A 21,882-nucleotide genomic window follows, 5' to 3' on the forward strand; every position below is an offset into this window, starting at 1 on the left:
TTAAATTACATAAAAATGTATGTAAAATTATGAATATAATCTGTAATTAAAAAATAACAAAACATTTAAATGATAAAATGGTCGAATGACTGGCAGCCCAAAAAAACCCTGTTACATTAAAGTAAAACATCCTAAATTAATTAAACTGAAAAACACTGTTATTTTACAGGTATTTCCTGAATTGTCACGATCATATACCTTCATTGTAAAAAAAAAAAAAAAAAAAAAGATTGTAAAGAAATGGTCAAATGACTGGTAGCTACGGCTGCCAAACAAAAACCATAAAATTAAATTAATTTAAATAAACTGAAAAAACACTTATTTTACAGGTATTTCCTGAATTATTACGATCAAATCAAATACCTTCATTGGTAAAAAAATCTTTAAAAAATCAAATGACTGGCAGTCTATATGATCCTGTCAAAAAAAATTCTGTATAATGACTTCATAAAATCTTTCAGAGTTTCACAGCACAGTATTGGCGTGCAAAATTAACAACTAATAGTTAACGACTTAATCAGATATTAAACTTCAGGTATTAGTAAATGAGGCCACTGCATGATGACTATCATCACTAAAACTGACCAAAAGTGATTCTGATCTTAGTTTCTCTTGGATTCCTACCATAACAAATATGTATCAGAGACACACAGTTAAGCAGCAAGTGCTTTTTGTGTATGTGTGGTTTCAGTTGTTCCTATATCTTTAGGTATATTTAGAATACATTTTATTACAAAATTTTTTGTGAATCGTGATTCGTTCTTAAAATCACTAGTACATCGCTGAGTGATTGAGAACCAGTATTTGGTTATGATTACACTTGACTACAAAATATATGTATAAGATAATAAAACACAGTAAATTGTACCCAGGATGTGTGTAGCATGTTACCTGAGAAAGCCAGAGAGAGAGGGTGCCATTGGGGAATTCAGTATGGCTTACGGCTTTAACCCAGTTTTCTAGGAAGGCAGAGCTCAGGTAAAGAAGAAGAGCAGAGGCCCAAAAAATCAACAACAGTTACAATCTTCTTTCATCCCTTGAAATGCTCCTTTCAATACACAGAGCATTTGCGATAGATCTGGAATTTTATTAATGAAGTTATCTTTAGTAATTCAAATAATAGTTCTACCAGTTTGGTAATGCTGAGCAGGCTGAGTGACCTTGGCTAAGCGCATATAAGACAAGGTAGAATGTCAGTAAACATTCTTCTAAAATGTTTAATATTTTAAATCATTTTCATTATCGATGCAAGCATTGAAATCATCTACAATCACATCTCTATCAACAGAAACTACAAGATCTGACAGAAAATCAGCTAATTCTTAAAGAAAGTCTGTAGCAAGAACAAAGCAGGGCTCGTGTTTATAGCAATGACCTGGGAGATACTCATTTAAACGAATATATTTATCTGATTTAAGCCAGGTTTCTGTCAAACAGAGTGCATCTAATTTATGATCAGTAATCATTTATTTTACAATTAGTGATTCAGATGAGTGATTTAATATTCAGAAGCTCAAACTTTAGAAAATAATTATCTTGATCTTTTCCCGTTAACATCTTTTCTTTTTCAGACGAGCTAACAAGCATTCTGCAGAACAGACACAGTCTCTAAATTAGATGATGCAGTCACTATGTGTTGTAATTTATTTGAGCTACTTGACAACTCAAGCCAGCTAACAATACGGTTGGTAAAGCTCGTCTGTCTGCTTCCTGATCTGAGCCCCAGTTAGACAACTACGAACACTGTGAAGACTTTGAGCCAGATTTTGAGAAAAGGAGAGTGGCACCTTTTTCTGAGGGATGGAGACATCTTTCTTTAGCAGGTCAGGTCTACAACAACTTAGAACTAGCCATTCATTGACAATAACTTACTTTGATATGAAGAGAAGGGCCAGAGCAGCATCTGACATTGTTTTTGTGAGTTTACACACCATTTTAAAACAATCTTTAGTTGTAGTTATTGATGAAGATTTAAAGTTTATTTTTTTTGGAAATTACAATTAGTTAATTAAAATGAATGAATGAATGAACGAATAATGAAATGGCATTGGATCCAGATGATGTCATAACAGCCTGTATGCTTCAACTGGTCCTTCAGCTTCTTTGTCTCTCGTTGCTTTCTTCTTTTTCCGCATTTTAAAAACATACCTAATGTGCCAAACCTTTATTTTTTTGATTGATTTTACTGTACATCACTGCTACCTAGAATTACTTTTTATGTATGCAAATAGAAAATAGGCTACACAGCTGTTTATAAAATAATAAAAAAATGACATGCACCACAATATTGTGAGATTTTTAATTCCCACTTTAAGTTGTTGACATTTATTTAGTTTAGTATGAGGCTAAAATATTCAGCACATTACATTAATAGTTGCATACTGAGGATGATGCTATCTTAAATGATATTAGAAAAACCTAAATCTAAAAGAAAAACTAACAGTGGGCTCCAAACCTATATTTCTACAGAAAATATCCATGGCACAAAACTGTTTTACACATTAGTAATGCAAGAAAATGTTGAAGCTGTTCTTCAAATGACTTTAACAACTGCAGAGCCTCAGATTAGAAGGAAACAGAGTTGAAACATTTTAATTAAAGGGACAGTTCACCCCAACTTATTTACTCACTCTTATGTCTGCTAGTCTTCTTAAGTCTTAGTTTTGTGTGGAAAACAGACTGGAACTTAAAGGGATAGTTCACCCAAAAATGAAAATTTCATCATTTACACACCCTCATGTTGTTCCAAAACTGTATGATTTTCTTTTTCTGCTGAACACAAAAGATATTTTGAAGAATGTCAGTAACCAAACAGTTGATGGGCTCCAATGAAAGAAACAGGTTTGGAACAACATAAGGGTGACCTCACCTTCATTAAGCTGTTTTCTTTCTTTTTTTTAAGACAATTATTTTTAATAAATCATATGGTTTGGTTTACAAATCAGACTGATCTAGTTCTCAACTCAATGACTGATCAGCTCAGAAGAAGGGGAATATTATCATTGAATAAACAACCTGAATTTCAATTTGTCACTCACAGAAAGGAATCATCTGTTTTAAGACTTGGAACATAATGCATAAACTGTATGGATTATAATGATACTCTCCAGACTTTTTGCCATTTTTAGAGCTTGAAAGATGTGGTCAATTACGATCTGTCAATTGGAAAAGAGCTGTGGACAGATTCTTTAAAAAAATTCTGATCCACAGAAAAAACAACAACAGTGTAAACAGGTTTGGACATGGACATTAGTCATGAGGGTGAGTAAATAATGACAGGATTTAAATTTTTGATTGAACCATTACTTTAAAGATCATAGTTGTTTTCAACCCACACAAGGCACTCAGGATGACAAAATGATTCAAGTCAAACACTGTGGCTCTTCATGTGCCTGTTCAAGTGTGTACGGCACGTGTAAGCCTTTGGGCACAGAGGACATGGGAATGGCCTCTTCCCAATATGAGTGTACATGTGCTTGCTCAAGTCATAGCGCCGGATGAATCGTTTCCCACACTGTAAGCAGCAGTGTGGGCGCTCTCCGGTGTGAAAGCACATGTGAGCCGTCAGGTGACTCGAAACCACAAATTTCTTGTTGCAGATTTTACACTGATACGGCTTCTCTCCCGTGTGAGAACGCAGATGCACCTGCAGGCATCCGGCAGAGACAAAACCCTTTCCGCACTGATGACAAACGTACGGCTTCTCCCCAGTGTGAATTCTGATGTGGATTTTCAAATTCCCAGATAGTGAAAACTGCTTCTCGCAGTACGGACAAACGTGCGGCCGCTCGCCAGAATGACATCTCATGTGGGATTTTAATTGGATTTTGCTGTAAAACCGCTTTCCGCATTGCGAACAAAGGAGAGGTTTCTCGCCCGTGTGGTTTGAGAGGTGGGCGAGTAGGCTGCTGTTTGCCGAAAAGCACTTCCCACACTGGTCGCATATATATGGCCTGAACTCTGCATGTGTCTTCAGGTGGCTTCTTAATTCGCTGTCGACGCTAAATGTCAAATCACAAAAACGACACTTTCCTGGCTGCCGTTCCGGTTTAGATTGGTGGACGTCTTTAACTTTATGAGTCTTCTGGTGGATTAAACTGGCTCGGTACGACCCGAAAGTCTCGTTGCATTGTTTACAGGTATAGTTCCTTTTAACACTGGGAGTTCGGTGAGCTCGCCGGTGACTGACTAATCTTGACAGACTTGTGAACAGCCGTCCACATTCAGGGCATTTGTGTGTGGTTTTCTCTTTGTGCATCCTGTTGTGTCTGTATAGGGTCCTGAGGGATCTAAAGTGGGCAGTGCATTTGATGCACTTAAAAACTCTGGTATTGCAGCTGGTGCTCTTATGCGCCGCCAGCTGCGTCAAATCGTCAAAAACTTGCCCACACTGAAGACACTCATGTGTCCCCGCCTGGGTGTGAATTTCCTGGTGCTTGACAAGATCAGAGCGATAGATGAAGTATTTTGTGCACTGCTGACATTTGTGTACGGTCCTGCCTGCATAGTGGAAGCCTTTAGAAGGTGTGTTTGGGAAGTTGTCGACAGCAGGCCGCTGTGGCACAGCGGTCTGAAAAATTAAATCACCTAAAGGAAAACATGGGACATGGGAGTGGTTCAGTCTATAGATGATGAAAAGGTATAATGAGAATCTTGACAGATATTCGGAAGGGCTGTACCTCTGTGAGCATCATTGGTGGATGACGGTACACTTGGCTCTTCTGAGTTACTCCTACAAAAAGAATAAACAGGATATTTTACAATGAAACATTTTATATCTTAATTCATGAACACTACAGAGCAAATTTTGTAGTAATGTGCTCAGTCCTCAAAAATAGACACTCAGAGATTTTCAATCACAAATAGACTAATAATTGGGAATATTACTCAAAGCAGACATTTTGACAACAGTCTGACAGTAATCATCTTAATTATAGAATTTGGGGAATTTTGGGCACAAGATGCACTCAGAAATTGCATATCAGAAAATGATCACCTACACCATTAGCACCAACACTGAAAAATGACTTCATTTGAGTGTGACAAACTACTTAAATTTCACTGTGTTCATCACACAAAATGGCCATATTGCTGATTTTGGACCTTGAACCTTGGACCCCATTGACTTTTTATTGTATGGACAAAAACAGCTGAAATATTCTTCAAATATCTTTCTTTGTGTCATACAGAAAAAAATAATTACAAATCTAAAGACATGAGGGTGATAGAAATGATTTTTGCACTATTCCTTAAAGATAAAATAATTAAATAAATAAATAAATAAATAAATAATCAATCAATCTAGTTAACTTCAGTAATAGCTGGTTGTTATATAACTAGCTGACAATTCTGCCCACACCTAGTAATATGGTAACATACCGTTGCAATTCATCAGCAATTGAGTTTGTCAACTTTTCTCCATCACTGTCTCTGGAGAACTCTGATGATTCACAGCTGGAGCTGGATCCCACATCCTGGACATTTGGATCACCTGTCACAGTCTCCTTGTCCATACCATGTTGTTGGTTTGGCAGGTTTTTAGAATCAAGTGACAGTAACTTTCCATCATCATTGTGCTGGTTTATGACTGAGTCGCCAACAGGTGGCAGTGACAATGATGAAACTATTCGATCCTCAACTATTGATGGAAGAACTTTCAAAATACAAATATGAAAACAAAATTAGCCATTGACCAATTGTGCTTAATTACTGTATTTTTCTAGTAATAGAATTGGGTCTTAATCTTTATCTGGGGCTTCCTTGGTTAGCCAGATAAGTTTTGGTATATCTCAACATAAATTTGTGATTTTCCATTTTTATCTAGAAAGCTTTATACAGCTATATTAAAGAAGCAGTGAATTAGAATTCTCAAACCTGCTTGCTGGGCGAAGTAGATATCTCAGGTTTGTGTCAAACAATTCTCTAACATATCTGATTAACCAAGCAAGCCAAGTTCAACCTAAAGCATATGGAATAACACTAATATTCAAGGACTAGATTTTACCATTTTTTTCCAAAGTCCCACAAACATCTGTTTGCAGCAAGGATAGCAAATTGTGTGATTTACAAACAGAGTCCACACATGCATCTAGCTCCCCAGGGAGACAGCTGAGCAACAGTGAAAGCTGAAATGAAAGAAAGTCAAGTTTCACACATTACAAACACAAACAAATTCTGTATAACCAAGTAGCTGGCCTTAATCATTCAGATATGATAAGCGTGTATCATCAGACCTGTTTGAAGTTTGGTACAGGCAGAAGTTGCTCCAATCTGGAGAGGAAAAAGCCAACAAGGACTTGCAGTGCTTTATCAAAGTCAGGACCATATTCGACTGGAAATACTTCCTGAAATACAAAAACAATTTCACCTGAAGTTTTCATGCAAACCTATCTGAAAAACAGCCATTATTTTTTTGCAACTTCCACTGCAGTTCATAGCACCTATGCTGCAGGCTGGACATCAATAACATTAATTGTCTTTAGCACATTCACAAGCCTTTGAAATTAATCGTGCTTGAGAAAACTTAAATTAATCCTATAGAGCTATTCATATTGGGAACGAACATTCATTGACAAAGTTACACATTATACACTTGCAATGACAAGGTCATTTTTTTACTGTATGAATTAAATATACACAGATTTTTAAAGCTGCAAAAGTTATTCTGTCAAGAGCAGTGAGTGATTTTCTGTTTGTCTATTGTTGTTTGATTAACATTAAGCACACAGACGGAAGCAGGTTTATTAGGCTGCTGTCAATTTAAGAGCTGCACAGATCCAATATATTAATCACACGCACACTTTCTTTTTCAACTGTTTACTCCACCTAAGACATAGCTGACTGCGTATACATGAATACTCACAAGACAGGCATTTTGACATAATTTTGTGCATGTATTTGGCCATTTAAGCTGTGGAACAGAACTGAAATCGGGATTACATGCTGTCCGAGAGGCAGCTTCTTGTAGGCGTGAGTAGGCCCTACTTCACTTATTGCGCCTAATAACATTAATCATGTCACTCATATTATACACTTGCAATGCCAAGGTCATGGGTTTGATTCCCAATTTATGTGTGGAGACAGTGGGGTTATTAGTTAAGAAGGATAGTTACAGTACAGGGCACAAATCGAGCACAAAGGAGCACTAGGACTGCACGATATTGAAGAATATGTGATAAAATTTGATATTCGATCAGATATTTTAAGTGTGTAAAATAAATGTAAATTATATTTAAAAACTGAAAATGATATAAGCAACATACATGTTTCACATTCTTTTTGTGAGAAGAAAGCAACCCTACACCTCCTGAAAGTGAACACCAGTGCCTTACTGTAGCATTAGCTACATAAAAAGTAAGTGTCATTTTAACGCCAAGTTTAAACCAGGGGTTTTAGGGTTTCAGGTTGCCCTACATTAGGTTTATTTCACAACAATTATTTGACTGAAAGAATTCAGTGTTTGTCTATAGATAATTATATTTCTACTCATTTAATAGTAGGGCTGGGTACCAAGTTCGATACTTTTTAGGTACCGACCGAATTGCCTCGATACTATCGAGTATCGAAAAATGACTTGTTTTTCGGTACCAGATTTCGATACCTAAGGGGTTAACTCGTCAACGTCAGTGCTCAAACAAATACGTATGAAATGCACAATGACGACACGCCTGAAGTCGCTCACGAACATACACGCAAACTCTACACACACGAGACGCGCGGAACTCTCTGCGCACATACTCATATGAGACTCGAGCACACACACACAAACTCGCGCACATACTCAATGAGACGCGAGCACACACACTCACAATACCCTAAAGATGTGGAAAAGTCGATCAAAAGTGTGGCTACATTTCTCCAGGCTCGATGCCAACAGCGCGCGATGCAGTATTTGCGGTAAAATAATTGCTGCAAAGACGGTACCGAGACAGATATGATGAAGCCCTTGACAGTGCACGGAGTAAACATAAGAGCAGAAAGTTGCTCCGTCTTTGACTGGTAAATGAAGAGATACCTTGTTGATCACTCTGACAGTGTTTATATTGCAATAATGACCTACTGAATGTACACTGCTGTTCAAAAATGTGTTGGTCGGAATTTTTTTTCAGTAAGGATGCATTAAAGTGATCAAAAATGACCTTAAAACATGTGTAATGTTACAAAAGATTTCTGTTTCAAATAAATGCTGTTCTTTTGAATTTATTCATCAAAGAATCATGAAAAAATGTATCATAGTTTCCAAAAACTGTTTTCATATTTCTGAAGGATCATGTGAAACTGAAGTAATGAATTTGAAAATTCAGCTTTGACAACACAGGAATAAATTACATTTTGAAATATATTCAAATAAGATTTTAAATTGTAATACTATTCCACAATATTACAAGTTTTACTGTATTTTTGATCAAACAAATTCAGCTTTGGTGAGCATGAGCTCTTTATAAAAAAATATTTTGTACCTTATGTACAGTGAGGAAAATATTATAATACAGTGAGGAAAATAATATAATATTATTTGAACACCCTGCTATTTTGCAAGTTCTCCCACTTGGAAATCATGGAGGGGTCTGAAATTGTCATCGTAGGTGCATGTCCACTGTGAGAGACATAATCTATAAAAAAAAAATCCAGAAATCACAATATATGATTTTTTAACTATTTATTTATATGATACAGCTGCAAATAAGTATTTGAACACCTGTCTATCAGCTAGAATTCTGACCCTCAAAGACCTGTTAGTCTGCCTTTAAAATGTCCACCTCCACTCCATTTATTATCCTAAATTAGATGCACCTGTTTGAGGTCGTTAGCTGCATAAAGACACCTGTCCACCCCATACAATCAGTAAGAATCCAACTACTAACATGGCCAAGACCAAAGAGCTGTCCAAAGACACTAGAGACAAAATTGTACACCTCCACAAGGCTGGAAAGGGCTACGGGGAAATTGCCAAGCAGCTTGGTGAAAAAAGGTCCACTGTTGGAGCAATCATTAGAAAATGGAAGAAGCTAAACATGACTGTCAATCTCCCTCGGACTGGGGCTCCATGCAAGATCTAACCTCGTGGGGTCTCAATGATCCTAAGAAAGGAGAGAAATCAGCCCAGAACTACACGGGAGGAGCTGGTCAATGACCTGAAAAGAGCTGGGACCACCGTTTCCAAGGTTACTGTTGGTAATACACTAAGACGTCATGGTTTGAAATCATGCATGGCACGGAAGGTTCCCCTGCTTAAACCAGCACATGTCAAGGCCCGTCTTAAGTTTGCCAATGACCATTTGGATGATCCAGAGGAGTCATGGGAGAAAGTCATGTGGTCAGATGAGACCAAAATAGAACTTTTTGGTCATAATTCCACTAAACGTGTTTGGAGGAAGAAGAATGATGAGTACCATTCCAAGAACACCATCCCTACTGTGAAGCATGGGGGTGGTAGCATCATGCTTTGGGGGTGTTTTTCTGCACATGGGACAGGGCGACTGCACTGTATTAAGGAGAGGATGACCGGGGCCATGTATTGCGAGATTTTGGGGAACAACCTCCTTCCCTCAGTTAGAGCATTGAAGATGGGTCGAGGCTGGGTCTTCCAACATGACAATGACCCGAAGCACACAGCCAGGATAACCAAGGAGTGGCTCTGTAAGAAGCATATCAAGGTTCTGGCGTGGCCTAGCCAGTCTCCAGACCTAAACCCAATAGAGAATCTTTGGAGGGAGCTCAAACTCCGTGTTTCTCAGCGACAGCCCAGAAACCTGACTGATCTAGAGAAGATCTGTGTGGAGGAGTGGGCCAAAATCCCTCCTGCAGTGTGTGCAAACCTGGTGAAAAACTACAGGAAACGTTTGACCTCTGTAATTGCAAACAAAGGCTACTGTACCAAATATTAACATTGATTTTCTCAGGTGTTCAAATACTTATTTGCAGCTGTATCATACAAATAAATAGTTAAAAAATCATACACTGTGATTTCTGGATATTTTTTTTTAGATTATGTCTCTCACAGTGGACATGCATCTACGATGACAATTTCAGACCCCTCCATGATTTCTAAGTGGGAGAACTTGCAAAATAGCAGGGTGTTCAAATACTTATTTTCCTCACTGTGTATGTATATATATATATAAAATTTTGAGCTAATTTGCTACACTTTCTATGTTTGGTTGACTATTTTATTTTGATAATGAACAGGCTGCGATGTTAGCAATGCTAGAAAATGTTGTGTGTGCACGAGAGGCGCTGGCGTGACCACGGGAATTTTTGTCCTTCTGAGGAACCTGTTATTACTCCGTAATTTATGGTCATACGGATGGAAGCAAGACATGATTCAAAACTGTAAAGCTTTTTTTTAAATACAGAAAAATAGCAGGATGCCGTTTTCTGCCGTCTCGGTTTCCTTTCTGTGAACTTTGGAGCCAGTCACAATAAACCGAAACAGCAAAAATTTTCATTTTGTTTTGTTAATCTGTAATTATTTAAGTAAAATATATTTCGCATATAGGTCTATATATTAGTTTTATATATTTGGTTTTATTCTATTTTCTCCGTTCACAGAAGCGTTTTAAGTGTGTGATGTGACGTGTGAATTCATGTTCTACACTATCCTGCAATTTTCGCTGGTTTAAAAAAAAAAAAACACACAACAAGCTGCATATTACCTGTTAATCAGTTTCACTGAAATGTAGGCCTAATTGTTTGACAGATGGTGACCTATATATCCTCGAAAAAACTAAGGCCAGCGCATTGCCATTGCGACTTCCCTATGATGACTTGACAGCTGAGCGAGGCCATTTCACTCACGTTGGATAGGCTATGCGTCAATATCACATTTGCATAGTCTGTAGGCTACTATTTTAATTTGTGATTGGTTGACTGCCAAATTAAAATATTAAACAGAACGATAAAATTACGTTTTTAACCGGTTAATGGCCATTTCAAATAAGCGTTTCTATTCAGAATGATTAAATTTGATTTTGTTTCCATTTCTGGTTATGTTCCTGTCAAAATTGGTTCGGAGCCCTGATTACTGCTACATTTTAAACTTGAAAGTACAATGTTTACATTTGCCATTTTATATATCAATATTTTATGTTGGGTCTGTAATAATTTGTTTTTGAAAAGTGTTTTATATTCAAATCATATTTTTACACTGCCAAAATAACCAAAACCTGGTTCAATGACCATGGTATCGCTGTGTAATTACTGTGTGATTTCATGTAATATTCTAATTTTTTGAAATCCTGTTTTCGTGGGTTTTATGAACTGGAAGCCCAACTTATGTACAAATAAACAACTAAATACTTGAAATCGTTTAAGTTGTGGGCCCTGAATCTATAATCTATGGAAGTTTAACGCTTTGAATGGAACTATGGAAATAAATAAGCTTTTCCATGACATTCAAATTTTTTGGAAAGGGTCTGTATATATGAACTATTAATAGATTGAATTTACAGAAAAGGTACTATATTGAGATTTTGATCATATCGCCCAGCCCTACCCTCACCTTATATCAATTCACTGTGTCACTCATCGCTTGAAGCTTGGTGTTATGAAAGCAATTAAAGAAGATTGCAACATGGCTAAACTTCAGACAACCTTGAGGCAGATTTATGAGAAGTACCACTACTCCCCAAAGGCCCTCAGAGAGCTCCACCTAATCACAGAGGCTCTGGAGGAGAAGGTACTTAAGCTATCTAACCTGCATGGAGCTCGATGCCTGCCATATGTGCATCGTGCAACAAAGGTGAGTGAAAAATCCTTTTCAGCAGTGTTTTAAAATTTTAATGGAAATCAGAACAAGCACATGGACCTTATTTAGGCTTTTTTTGTTGTTGTTTGTTTTGTAGATTTTGTGTGACAGTTACCTGATTTTTGTGACCCATTTTGAAGACCTGCTGAGTGTGGAAAGAACCAACCATCACCGACAATTGTGGGCCGGGCAAATCAAGTTACAAACTACTTGCGTAACATCAACAACGTCTTGTTACTAAACTTCATGTGTGACACAATGGACCAACTAACATAATTAAGCAAGGAGTTCCAAAAATACACAACTATTATCTGTCAAGCAATTGAGAGCACTGAAAAATGCTTCTGGAACATGACTGCCCTAAAATGGGCCCACAACTGAGTTATGTTTATGAGGCAGTGAGAAAAAAATGGGGAGTACAAAGGAGTAAAGTTTCCTGCATCACCACCAGCCATGAAGGAAGAGAGGGCAAAAGTGATTGGTAAGAAATGGAGTATTATGCAAGTAAATTATGCACATTGGCCATTTGTTATGGTCCAAATAGATGCCATCATCTTACATTTAGAGGAGAGGATGAAGGACCTAGAAAGGGACAGTCCCATCAGCAGGTTTAGGGCATTAGTTCCATCTGGCTGGCCACAATGTGAGAAATCAGACCTCAGTCATGTATGCAGTTCAGGGAGAGTGGTCAGGAAGATGTCAGAGCACTAACAGAACACTTCAGTGGTCTTCTGTCTAGAGAGGGAATTTGCACTGAGGATGTTCTGTCTGACTTCCAAAGTTACAAATCATTTGCCTGGGGCAGATCAGCTGTCCCGATGAGGGACACATTTTTTAATATCCTGATGTAAGGTGTGTGTAGTACTGTACTGACAGGAATGAAGGTTAAATTCTGAATCCTTGTATTCTGCGTATTTTACAGGACTATTTCAGTATGAACATTCGTCCCTTCTTTAAGTTCCTGTACTGAGAAACTTACAGCTTCATGTCATGCTTTTCAGAGGAAAGGCGTGCAAGGTTCAAGAATCTGGTGCCTCTTATGAATGTCTATCTGGTCCTACCAGTCAACACAGCAGTGTGTGAGAGAGGATTCTCCACCATTAAACGGGTGAAGTCTGATTGGAGGACCAGCCTAAACCCAGTCCAGCTCCAGCGACTGATGTTTTTATCTGTGGAGGGCCCAGCTCTTAAGCACTTTGACGCCAGACTGGCAGTAGAGAGGTGGTGGACCAGCGGCCAAAGACGACGTCGCCCAGGGTTTAACCCCTGGGAATCAAGAAATATGATTAAAAAAGTAATTGTGTGCACATCCCACCTTCTGGCAGGTGCAGGACAAAAGGAACTAATAAAGTGAAAAAAATGTGATGTCCACAACACTGCTCTTTGCCCTTTTTTTGAGATGTGTGCGTTTGTGGAGCACAAACCCTCCACAAACCCACACATCTCAAAAAAGGGCAAAGAGCAAAGAGCAGTGTTGCGGACATCACATTTTTTTCACTTAAGAAATATGACCAGCGACACTGAAGATACAGAAGTACTGGACTGAATGTAACACACACAAACGTGCATATACATTACTATATTAGTGTTACTGGGGTTAAAGCAAAAAAAAAAAAAAAAAAAAATTTGACTGAAAAAAATTCCTCGGCCAAACCCCATTCCACAGACTGTCACACCCAGTTTAAGACCAGTTCTTTCTTCTTCTTGTAATTAGCATTTAAAGAAAGGCCATTTGAACTGCGTTTCTATTATTTACACACTTTATGAAATTTCAGTGTTTTCAATCTAATGCTTTTACAAGACTTGACTCTTTGTGATGTAGACGTACATATAATTAACCATTTATGTTGATTAAATGAAAAATTAACAGCATGAGCAGGGCCATACACAGGATTTTATAAATACCGAGGTCCTTGCTATAGTGATCCTGCTATGGGAGTTCGTGGGCATGAACATTTTTATTTTCCTCATCGACACGTGCATTTTAAGGTGTTTGAAGGTAAAAAAATAAATAAATAAAAAAAGATAACAGTAGCAGTAGGCAGTGGCATAAATTATTTGTCAAGGAGATAACAGATTCTTAGGCCGGCTACACACTGACTGCGTGGCGTGAGCGTGTCAGCTGCATTGCGTGTCCATTTTTATTTCGGCTCCCATGTTAACAGGTTAGAGCTTGCACACTGCCTGTGTGACGCACGTCTCAGGCACGGCTCGAGCCACGCCGAAAACGCGCGCATGCGAAGCAAGCGTGTTGGAAGCGTTTCCAGGCAAAATAGAATAGGAAAATATGTTTATATGTCATTTTGACATGAATACATATTAATGAATGACATTTTGATGTTTGAAAGTCTCCAGGTTTTGACAAATACAGATATAAATGTAATTTTTTTTAAATAATAATAAATAATTATCGATTTTCAAATATTGCACCTGTCAATACAGAACGAAATATTCTGAAGCCTATTTTGCCGTCAATACTGCCGACATTGTCTTTGCTGTATCAGTAGGCAATATTTTTAAAGGCCCACTGAAGTGCCTTGAAACACGCAGCATTATTTTTAACTGTATATAGGATATATAACAATTCAGTGCATACATTTCTATAATTAAGCACCCCCCAAACACATGAATTTAGCGTTCAGTTCAGACAACATTTCCACAATCAATAAGGCTAGTCTCAATAAGAAACTTGTGGCCTCTCCTGCTGGTGCACAATTGACCACCCCCACCCCCTTTAGTTACTGTTGCTATGTCCGGCAAGCTACACCACTCTCACGACACACCATGTTCTCACGCAGTGAAAAATACATTGCGGAGGAGAGAGGAAAATGACAACGCGCTGACAGACAGGACAGACCAGGTTACTTTTGATATGAAACAAAGCCTCAACTTTCAAATTTGGTCTTTTTTTTAAGAAATTTAAACAATAAATACCGTTTTGTGGCTCTTTAATGTGTCTGACAGATCGCTGTAGAGTCTCAGTTAAAGCTGCTCGTGAATCGATCATCTCTTCCTTCTAGTTAATTTATAGCATGTTGTTTTAACCACGGAAAGACATCAGTACACTCCGTTTTTCAAGTTCAAATTCTCTAACGTTAGTCTACTAACTCTCCTGACTGCTTTGTCGGACAAAAATGGCAGATTCGGCGGATTATGATTGGTCAGATCGCCTGTCAATCAAACTCCCTGCGAAGGGTCAATTGACTCAAAAAGATTTGGCTGATTTTGTATTTTACCTTGTATAGGCCTATATGAGGTGAGAGAAACTCTCACATTTCTTTGTGAGAAGTGGCATAATGGCGATTTATATAAAAATCTTCTTTCAAGTGCAAGACAACGCAAAAAAGAACAGTTCATGAGTACCGAATTTAGTTCTTTCTTGTCTTCTTGGACTTGAATGGTTTTAAATCAGATCAAAATCCGCACACAGGAATCGATAAGCGTAATCGAACAAGTATCTGATTCCTGATCTTAAGTATCCAATTTCAGAATTGGAATTGATTTTCGATACCCAAACCAAGTTACTACAGTTCCAACAAAAATACTTTTTATAAGTTTTTGAAATACATGGATTAATCAAATTAATCAATACTAGGGATGCCAACGATTAATCAACGGTCGATTAATTGTCGATAATCCTTTTAATCAATAAACCTTATCAATGGTCGATTAAGCATGGTCATCATTAACGTGCATAGTTTCAAACGCATGCGGCTTATGCCAAACCACGTACAGCAGATGCGAGGGGAAAAATGAAGCGAGCAAGCAAAAGTTTTGTTTGGGATCATTTTATTTCAAATGCCGATAATTTTATTTGTCATCAAAGGTGGTGGTTTTCGAGAGTTGATCAATTTCATTCAGCCAGACTACAACATACCATCAAGAGCCACGATAACCAGCCAGTTAGAAGATCGTTATGGGACAAGGGACAATTTCCCTTGGAAATTGTAACAAGGGAAAGCTACATAATCAAATGTCATTGCATAGACTCTGAATGGCAGACTCCTAAGTGTGCGGTCCTGCTTACAGAGAGCTTGTCTGATAAACATGCCTCTGTCAAAAAGGTGGGCAGAGACAGTACTGTCTGACCACACTGTCACCGAGTTAGCGGATGCCAGAATCCTTGAGCTCAAAGATGATTACTGGCAGCTGATGGATGTGACACCTGTGCTGGCAGCATTAAAGTGTGCCACGACTGTAATGTCTTCAGAATCTTATGTGTCCATCTCAAATATCTATCCTATCACGAACGGCCTCTTACATTCACATCTTAAGAGAAATGAAGAGAACAGCGCTCGGATTTTGGAGTTCAAAGCAACAGTGCATGACAAACTCATTGGCCCAACGCATGCATGTAAGAGACGTTTTGAGAAACATGCATACAAAATAATTTCATAGGGGGATGCGCCACCTAATCGTTTAAATGTGTTACTTTAGGTTCACTCTAGCACACTCCCATCAAAACCATCCATGAAAGCGACGATGCTGGATGCCAGACACAAACATCTAGGTTTTCTAACGACATCAGAGAGGCTGGCTGCCAACGCAAAGCTGCGCGAAATGGCATACTGTGGTTCTGACCAGGTCCCATACAGAAAATGCAAACAGTCGAGTTACTCAAAGCGCGCAGCAGGCCCGAGCAGGAAGTGGTGACGGGAAAAGAGCCCTTTCGATTGCTTCTCGGAAGTAATTACAATGAACGGTGTATCAACATCTCGGAAAGCGAAAACTTTCTTAGAGAACAGCCTCCTTCGCTTGACAAGTCCAATAGAATAGCATTGTCTCGGCTGGCAAAGGGGTATTTATGCATACCAGCAACATCCGTCCCATCAGAACGCGCTTTCTCAGCAGCTGGCCTAACGGTCAACAGACTTCGCACAAGACTAGGGTTGGGAATCGAAAATACTTGAGGTCAGGAATCGGATACTTGTTATAAAATTAAAAATTCAATTCCTCTTATCGATTCCTTTGTGTGCACTTTAATATGACTTTAATGCTGCCACACATCCAAAGCGTGCTCACAAAGAAAGTGATTTTAATGTGATTTTAAGCCATTCACGCGCAAGACGACTCTATATCTCTATACTATTCTATGCTATACTATATACTATATCTGCCATCTCTATACTATTCAAACAAAAGACAGAGAAAATTCACTCAATGTTCTTGACAGAATGAATTGGGGCTCAGGTCAGGAAGCAGACAGACTGGCTAAACTGACCGTCTGCTAGCTGCCTCGCGTCACTGAGGTCAGATAAATCCCATCATATAGAGACTCTTTCACCTAGATATTATATAGAGACTGTGTCTGTTCACCGAATTAGGACATACAAAAAACTCCTAAACCCATTTAAGGGTAAAAATTTAATTGATGTTCAACAAATAAAAAAACGATATAATACAGATGAACAAATGATAAAACTTGGGTTGCTGAATTAGATCCCTTACTTCAAAAGCACTTATTGTTAATGATATGATTACAGATTATAACTTAGATGTACTGTGTTTGACAGAAACCTGTCTAAAACCAAACGATTACATTACTTTAAATGAGTCCACCCCCCAAGATTACTGTTATAAAAATGAACCTCGTCTGAAAGGCATAGGGGGAGGTGTTGCTGTAATTTATAGTTATATCTTCAGAATTACTAAGAAGTCTAGTTTCAAATATAATTCTTTTGAAGTGTTGGTGCTTAACGTAACACTATCTAGTGTAAACGATAAATCACGTTTGAGATGTGTGCTGGCTACTGTATACAGGCCACCATACAGACTTTATCAAAGAATTAGCTGACTTTCTATCAGAGTTAGTACTGGCTGCAGATAAAGTCCTAATTGTTGGTGATATACATGTAGATAACAAAAAGATGCATTGGGATTGGCATTTAAAAACATTCTGAACTCTATTGGAGTTAGACAACACGTGTCAGGACCTACTCATTGTCGTAATCATACTCTAGATCTAATATTTTCACATGAAATCAGTGTTGATGTTGTTGAAATTCTGCAGCAGAGCAATGACATCTCAGATCATTATCTAGTCTCATGTAAACTTAATTTAGCCAAGGCTGCAAAGCCGACTCTGTGTTACAAATATGTTAGACCTATCATTTCTGCCACTAAAGATTGCTTTATTAATAATCTTCCTGATCAGTTTCATCATCTCAGCATCCCAGATAGCTTAGAAGAACTAGATATTGCGACAGAAACTTTTAACTTTCTCTTTTTTTCAGCACTTTAGACACAGTTGCTCCGTTGCGCTTAAAGAAGATTGAAGGAAGTAGTCCAACGCCGTGGTACAACGAGCACACTCAGGCCCTTAAGAGAGTAGCCAAAAAAATGAAGCGCAACTGGAAGAAAACAAAACTAGAGGTATTTTGCATTTCATGGAAAGAGAGCACGATTGCATACAGAGAGGCCTTAAAAGCTGCTAGATCTGCTTATTTTTCAACCCTATTAGAAGAAAATAAACAAAACCCTAGGTATTTATTTGAAACAGTGGCTAAACTAACGAAAAATAAAGCTTCATTCCCAGACGTTTCCAAGCAGCACAGCAGTAATGACTTTATGAACTTACTTACAAGATTGATAACATCACGGAGTAAAATTATAACTATGCAACCGTCTACTACAGTACTGCATCAGGCAGTGCACTGTAGTCTCCTTGAGGAAAAATTCGATTCATTCATTGCTATAGGAGAGGAAGAATTTACTAAACTTGTTAAATCATCTAAATCGACAACATGTATGTTAGACCCTATACCGAGTAAGCTATTGAAAGAGATGCTTCCAGAGGTCATAGATCCTCTTCTTAATATCATTATTTCATCTTTGTCATTAGGATACATACCAAAAACTTTTAAGCTGGCTATGATTAAACCGCTTGTTAAAAAAACGCAACTTGATCATACAGAATTAGTCAATTACAGGCCGATCTCGAATCTACCTTTTCTGTCAAATAGACTTGAAAATGATGTTGGCATTAATGGAATTGCATTAGCATGGTTTAAATCATACTTATCTGACCATTATCAGTTTGTAGCAGTAAATGAAGTGATGTCTTATCGATCAAATTTCAGTATGGTGTACCACAAGGCTCAGTACTAGGACCGTTGCTGTTCACTCTGTACATGTTACCCTTAGTAGATATCATTAAGAAGCATGGCATTAGTTTTCACTGTTATGCTGATGATACGCAGCTCTATATTTCTTCACGCCCTGACAAAACTTACCAATTCACAAAATTAACGGAATGCATAGCTGATATAAAAAAATTGGATGACTAGCAACTTCCTACTAAATTCTGAAAAAACAGAGATTCTAATTATTGGACAAAAAATTCTCACGTAATTAAGTGTGCTTGCTGAAAGCAGCACACTTATTGTTCTTCTTAAGTTTTCTTCTTATTATTATTATTATTATTCCCGGGAGATACATTTTGGCCAGCTCCTGCGCCTAGGCCCTTTGAGACAGAGACACCGTTCCAACTTTAAAACGTACGGTCAGTACCGGTGTAAGTTGCTCGCGAAGGTGACATCACGAGTCCATGTCGTTCGTCCGCCATAGTGGATTCAACAGAAAGCGAAACTAAATTTTCACAGGTCACAAATTTGGTCCGAACTTCACGAAACTGGACGTACATGATCCTTGGACCAAGCCTCACAAAAGTTACTGGATTTTAGATTTTCGGAAGCGTTTGCCCGTCACAGCCAAACGAAATCAGCGGCGTAGTCGCCAAAACAGGAAGTAGTTCATATTTCAGGAACGCTGTCACGTATCGAAACCAAACTTTGTACATTAACTCGAGACTCCAATGTGAGGATGTACAAGATAATAAACATTACAAAATTTTACATCATTTGGCAAACAAGTCAGTGTATAGACTGCATTCGTTTTTACTAGGTTTGTCTTAATAAATGCAGAGCCTGAATTTCGTTTTTTGCATCGGTCTAATTTAATCATCTTCATTTATTAATATATACAGATTTGTATGCATGAATTGTGCATTTCCAGTTCTCAAACAGTTAATAACAACAACAACAAAAAAAAACCTTTATACAAAATATATCATGCTCTTCTTCGCTAACCGAACAAACAATTCATTGTCTGTGGCTGTGTTTGTGCGCACGGGAAATATGCTGTGCATAACAATAGAAAACAAGGTCACATGCTCAAACAATCAACAACGTCGCTCTAGAGGTGCGTTGTGGACTGCGAAGTGGACTTCACAGGGTATGCCGCCATCTTAAGTGAGATTCCAATCCGAAGGGAGCGAACATGTTCAGTTCGAAGGGCACTGCGCACGGCATAGGGAATAAGGGAACATCGATACATCACTTCACAGAAAGTGGAGAGCGATGATCACCCAACTGTCATTTCGCGCACCACGTCATCACCAGTCAAAACGGTCATAACTAACGTGTGTGTAAGTATTCATACATTTCGCCATTGTTAAATGACAGTATTTTTAACGGTTATTGTTGTGAATATTACATATACTATTTTTGATGATTATAATTTACCTCAGTGAATGCAGCCAGCTTAGCTAGTTTGTGAAGTAAAGTGATTTTATTTTAGGTAGTTGTAAAATAGTGCAATATACTTGTAAATATATAATATAATAATAAAAATTAAAATATGAATGTAGTCCTATATATATTTATGTTATATCATAATCTGCGCGACCCCGTAGTTGACTTTCTTTGATGACGTTTGCAGGGCGTTTCAAATGAGCGGTTATTGTCAGTGAAGTCCACTTCAACTGATATACCGTGCTCAGGGAGTAGGGGAGCAGTGAACACTGCGTATGGACCCTGTCGAATGGAACGCACCTTAGATGTGTAAAAACAAGTGTAAAGCGCGGGCGCCGCTGTCTCCTTTCGCGCTTGCTCTCCCAAGTCTGTCGTTGCTATGCAAGTTATGCAACCATGAACTGCGCTCTCCATGATGACAAGGAAGTATCAGCAAAAGATTAATTGATTTCTAGCCCTTGCATTAGCTTTACTACTAGATATATTTATGGAGATGAAAAATAATAAGGCGCCCTGTACAGCTATGATCAGCTGTTCGGCCGAGCATTCAATGTTGTTACGCTGCAAGCTGATGGTTCGTTGCTGCCGCGCTCTATCACTCGCACACCATAAAGAGCGAATTGTTTTTTAATGTTTCAATTTCGTGATTAAAATGACATAATTTGGAAGCAGATAATTTCTTCACAAACAGCTCATTATGACTCAATGTTAGAATGCTGCACCTACTACACTCAATAGTGTGAATAAGATCAGCGCAACGCAGACCACTGCATTGACAGCGTGAAACATATGATCTGTCTACGGCCAGGGCTCAGCGGAAGACAGAAAATGCCGGTCCAGCGCTGATTGAGGAATTAAATTTGAAAATAAAAGACAGTTTGACACTTTTTTTCTCCCATCTGTGAATTTATTTTTTAATCATTTGTTCTGAGATGAAGCGAATATATTTGTGCGGATTTCTCGCACTATAAAAGCTAACCTTGCGGAAATGGTTTAAATTATGCGCAATCCCCACATTCCCGCACCGAAATTCAAGCCCTGAAATGGCAGCGGGATGTGTAACTCTAGCATATGGCGCATGTGTCATATAAAGTTAGACAAGGCCAAACAGCGTTATCCATGTTGTTGCGATTGCATCGCTAGAGTAAGCTAATAGTGAAACTGATAGCGTTTTTCATTTAATTACAATATGAGAACTGACGGTAGGCTATAAAAATCAGCGTTTCTGTGTAGGTGAAGACAACCATCTTGACAGCAGCAATCAATGCATCGCTAATTACGGTAGACCTTAATTTGAGATAGTAAATTTGTTCCTAATCAAAGGGAACACTCAACCACAGAACAGCTGGGTGAGTTTTGTATTGGCTTACTGGATACAGTAAATGAAGACTGTCATCTTTTCAATAGGCTACTATTTCATCACCCAAAACACTCCCACTCTCTGCTGTATATTCATAACCAAATATTTCAAAACCAACAACCAAGCCACATAAACAAAGCCATTGGCACTAGTCTACATTGCAGACATGTCTCTTAATGCACATAACTTTTCACTTTTTTGCACATTCTTGAAAAAAGTACTATTGTTGAAATTCTCAGATCAAG

General features: G+C 38.2%; 1 protein-coding gene across 1 annotated transcript in view; it reads right to left on the bottom strand.

Moving 5' to 3' along the window:
- Window positions 1-2,285: 2,285 nt before the first annotated feature.
- Window positions 2,286-21,882, bottom strand: part of LOC311081077 (uncharacterized protein) — a 38,039-nt gene continuing 18,442 nt past the window's right edge. Inside the window, exons 5-9 of the mRNA XM_084111474.1 lie at window positions 6,234-6,344; window positions 6,005-6,125; window positions 5,380-5,653; window positions 4,680-4,732; window positions 2,286-4,587 (exon numbers count right to left, since the gene is read on the bottom strand). Coding sequence (XP_083967600.1) covers window positions 3,368-4,587; window positions 4,680-4,732; window positions 5,380-5,653; window positions 6,005-6,125; window positions 6,234-6,344 — 1,779 coding nt within the window. The 3' untranslated portion in view covers window positions 2,286-3,367. The remainder of the gene's footprint in view (window positions 4,588-4,679; window positions 4,733-5,379; window positions 5,654-6,004; window positions 6,126-6,233; window positions 6,345-21,882) is intronic.

This window comes from Abramis brama (assembly GCF_963993115.1).
Source record: "Abramis brama genome assembly, chromosome: 4".
NCBI lineage: Eukaryota > Metazoa > Chordata > Actinopteri > Cypriniformes > Leuciscidae > Abramis > Abramis brama.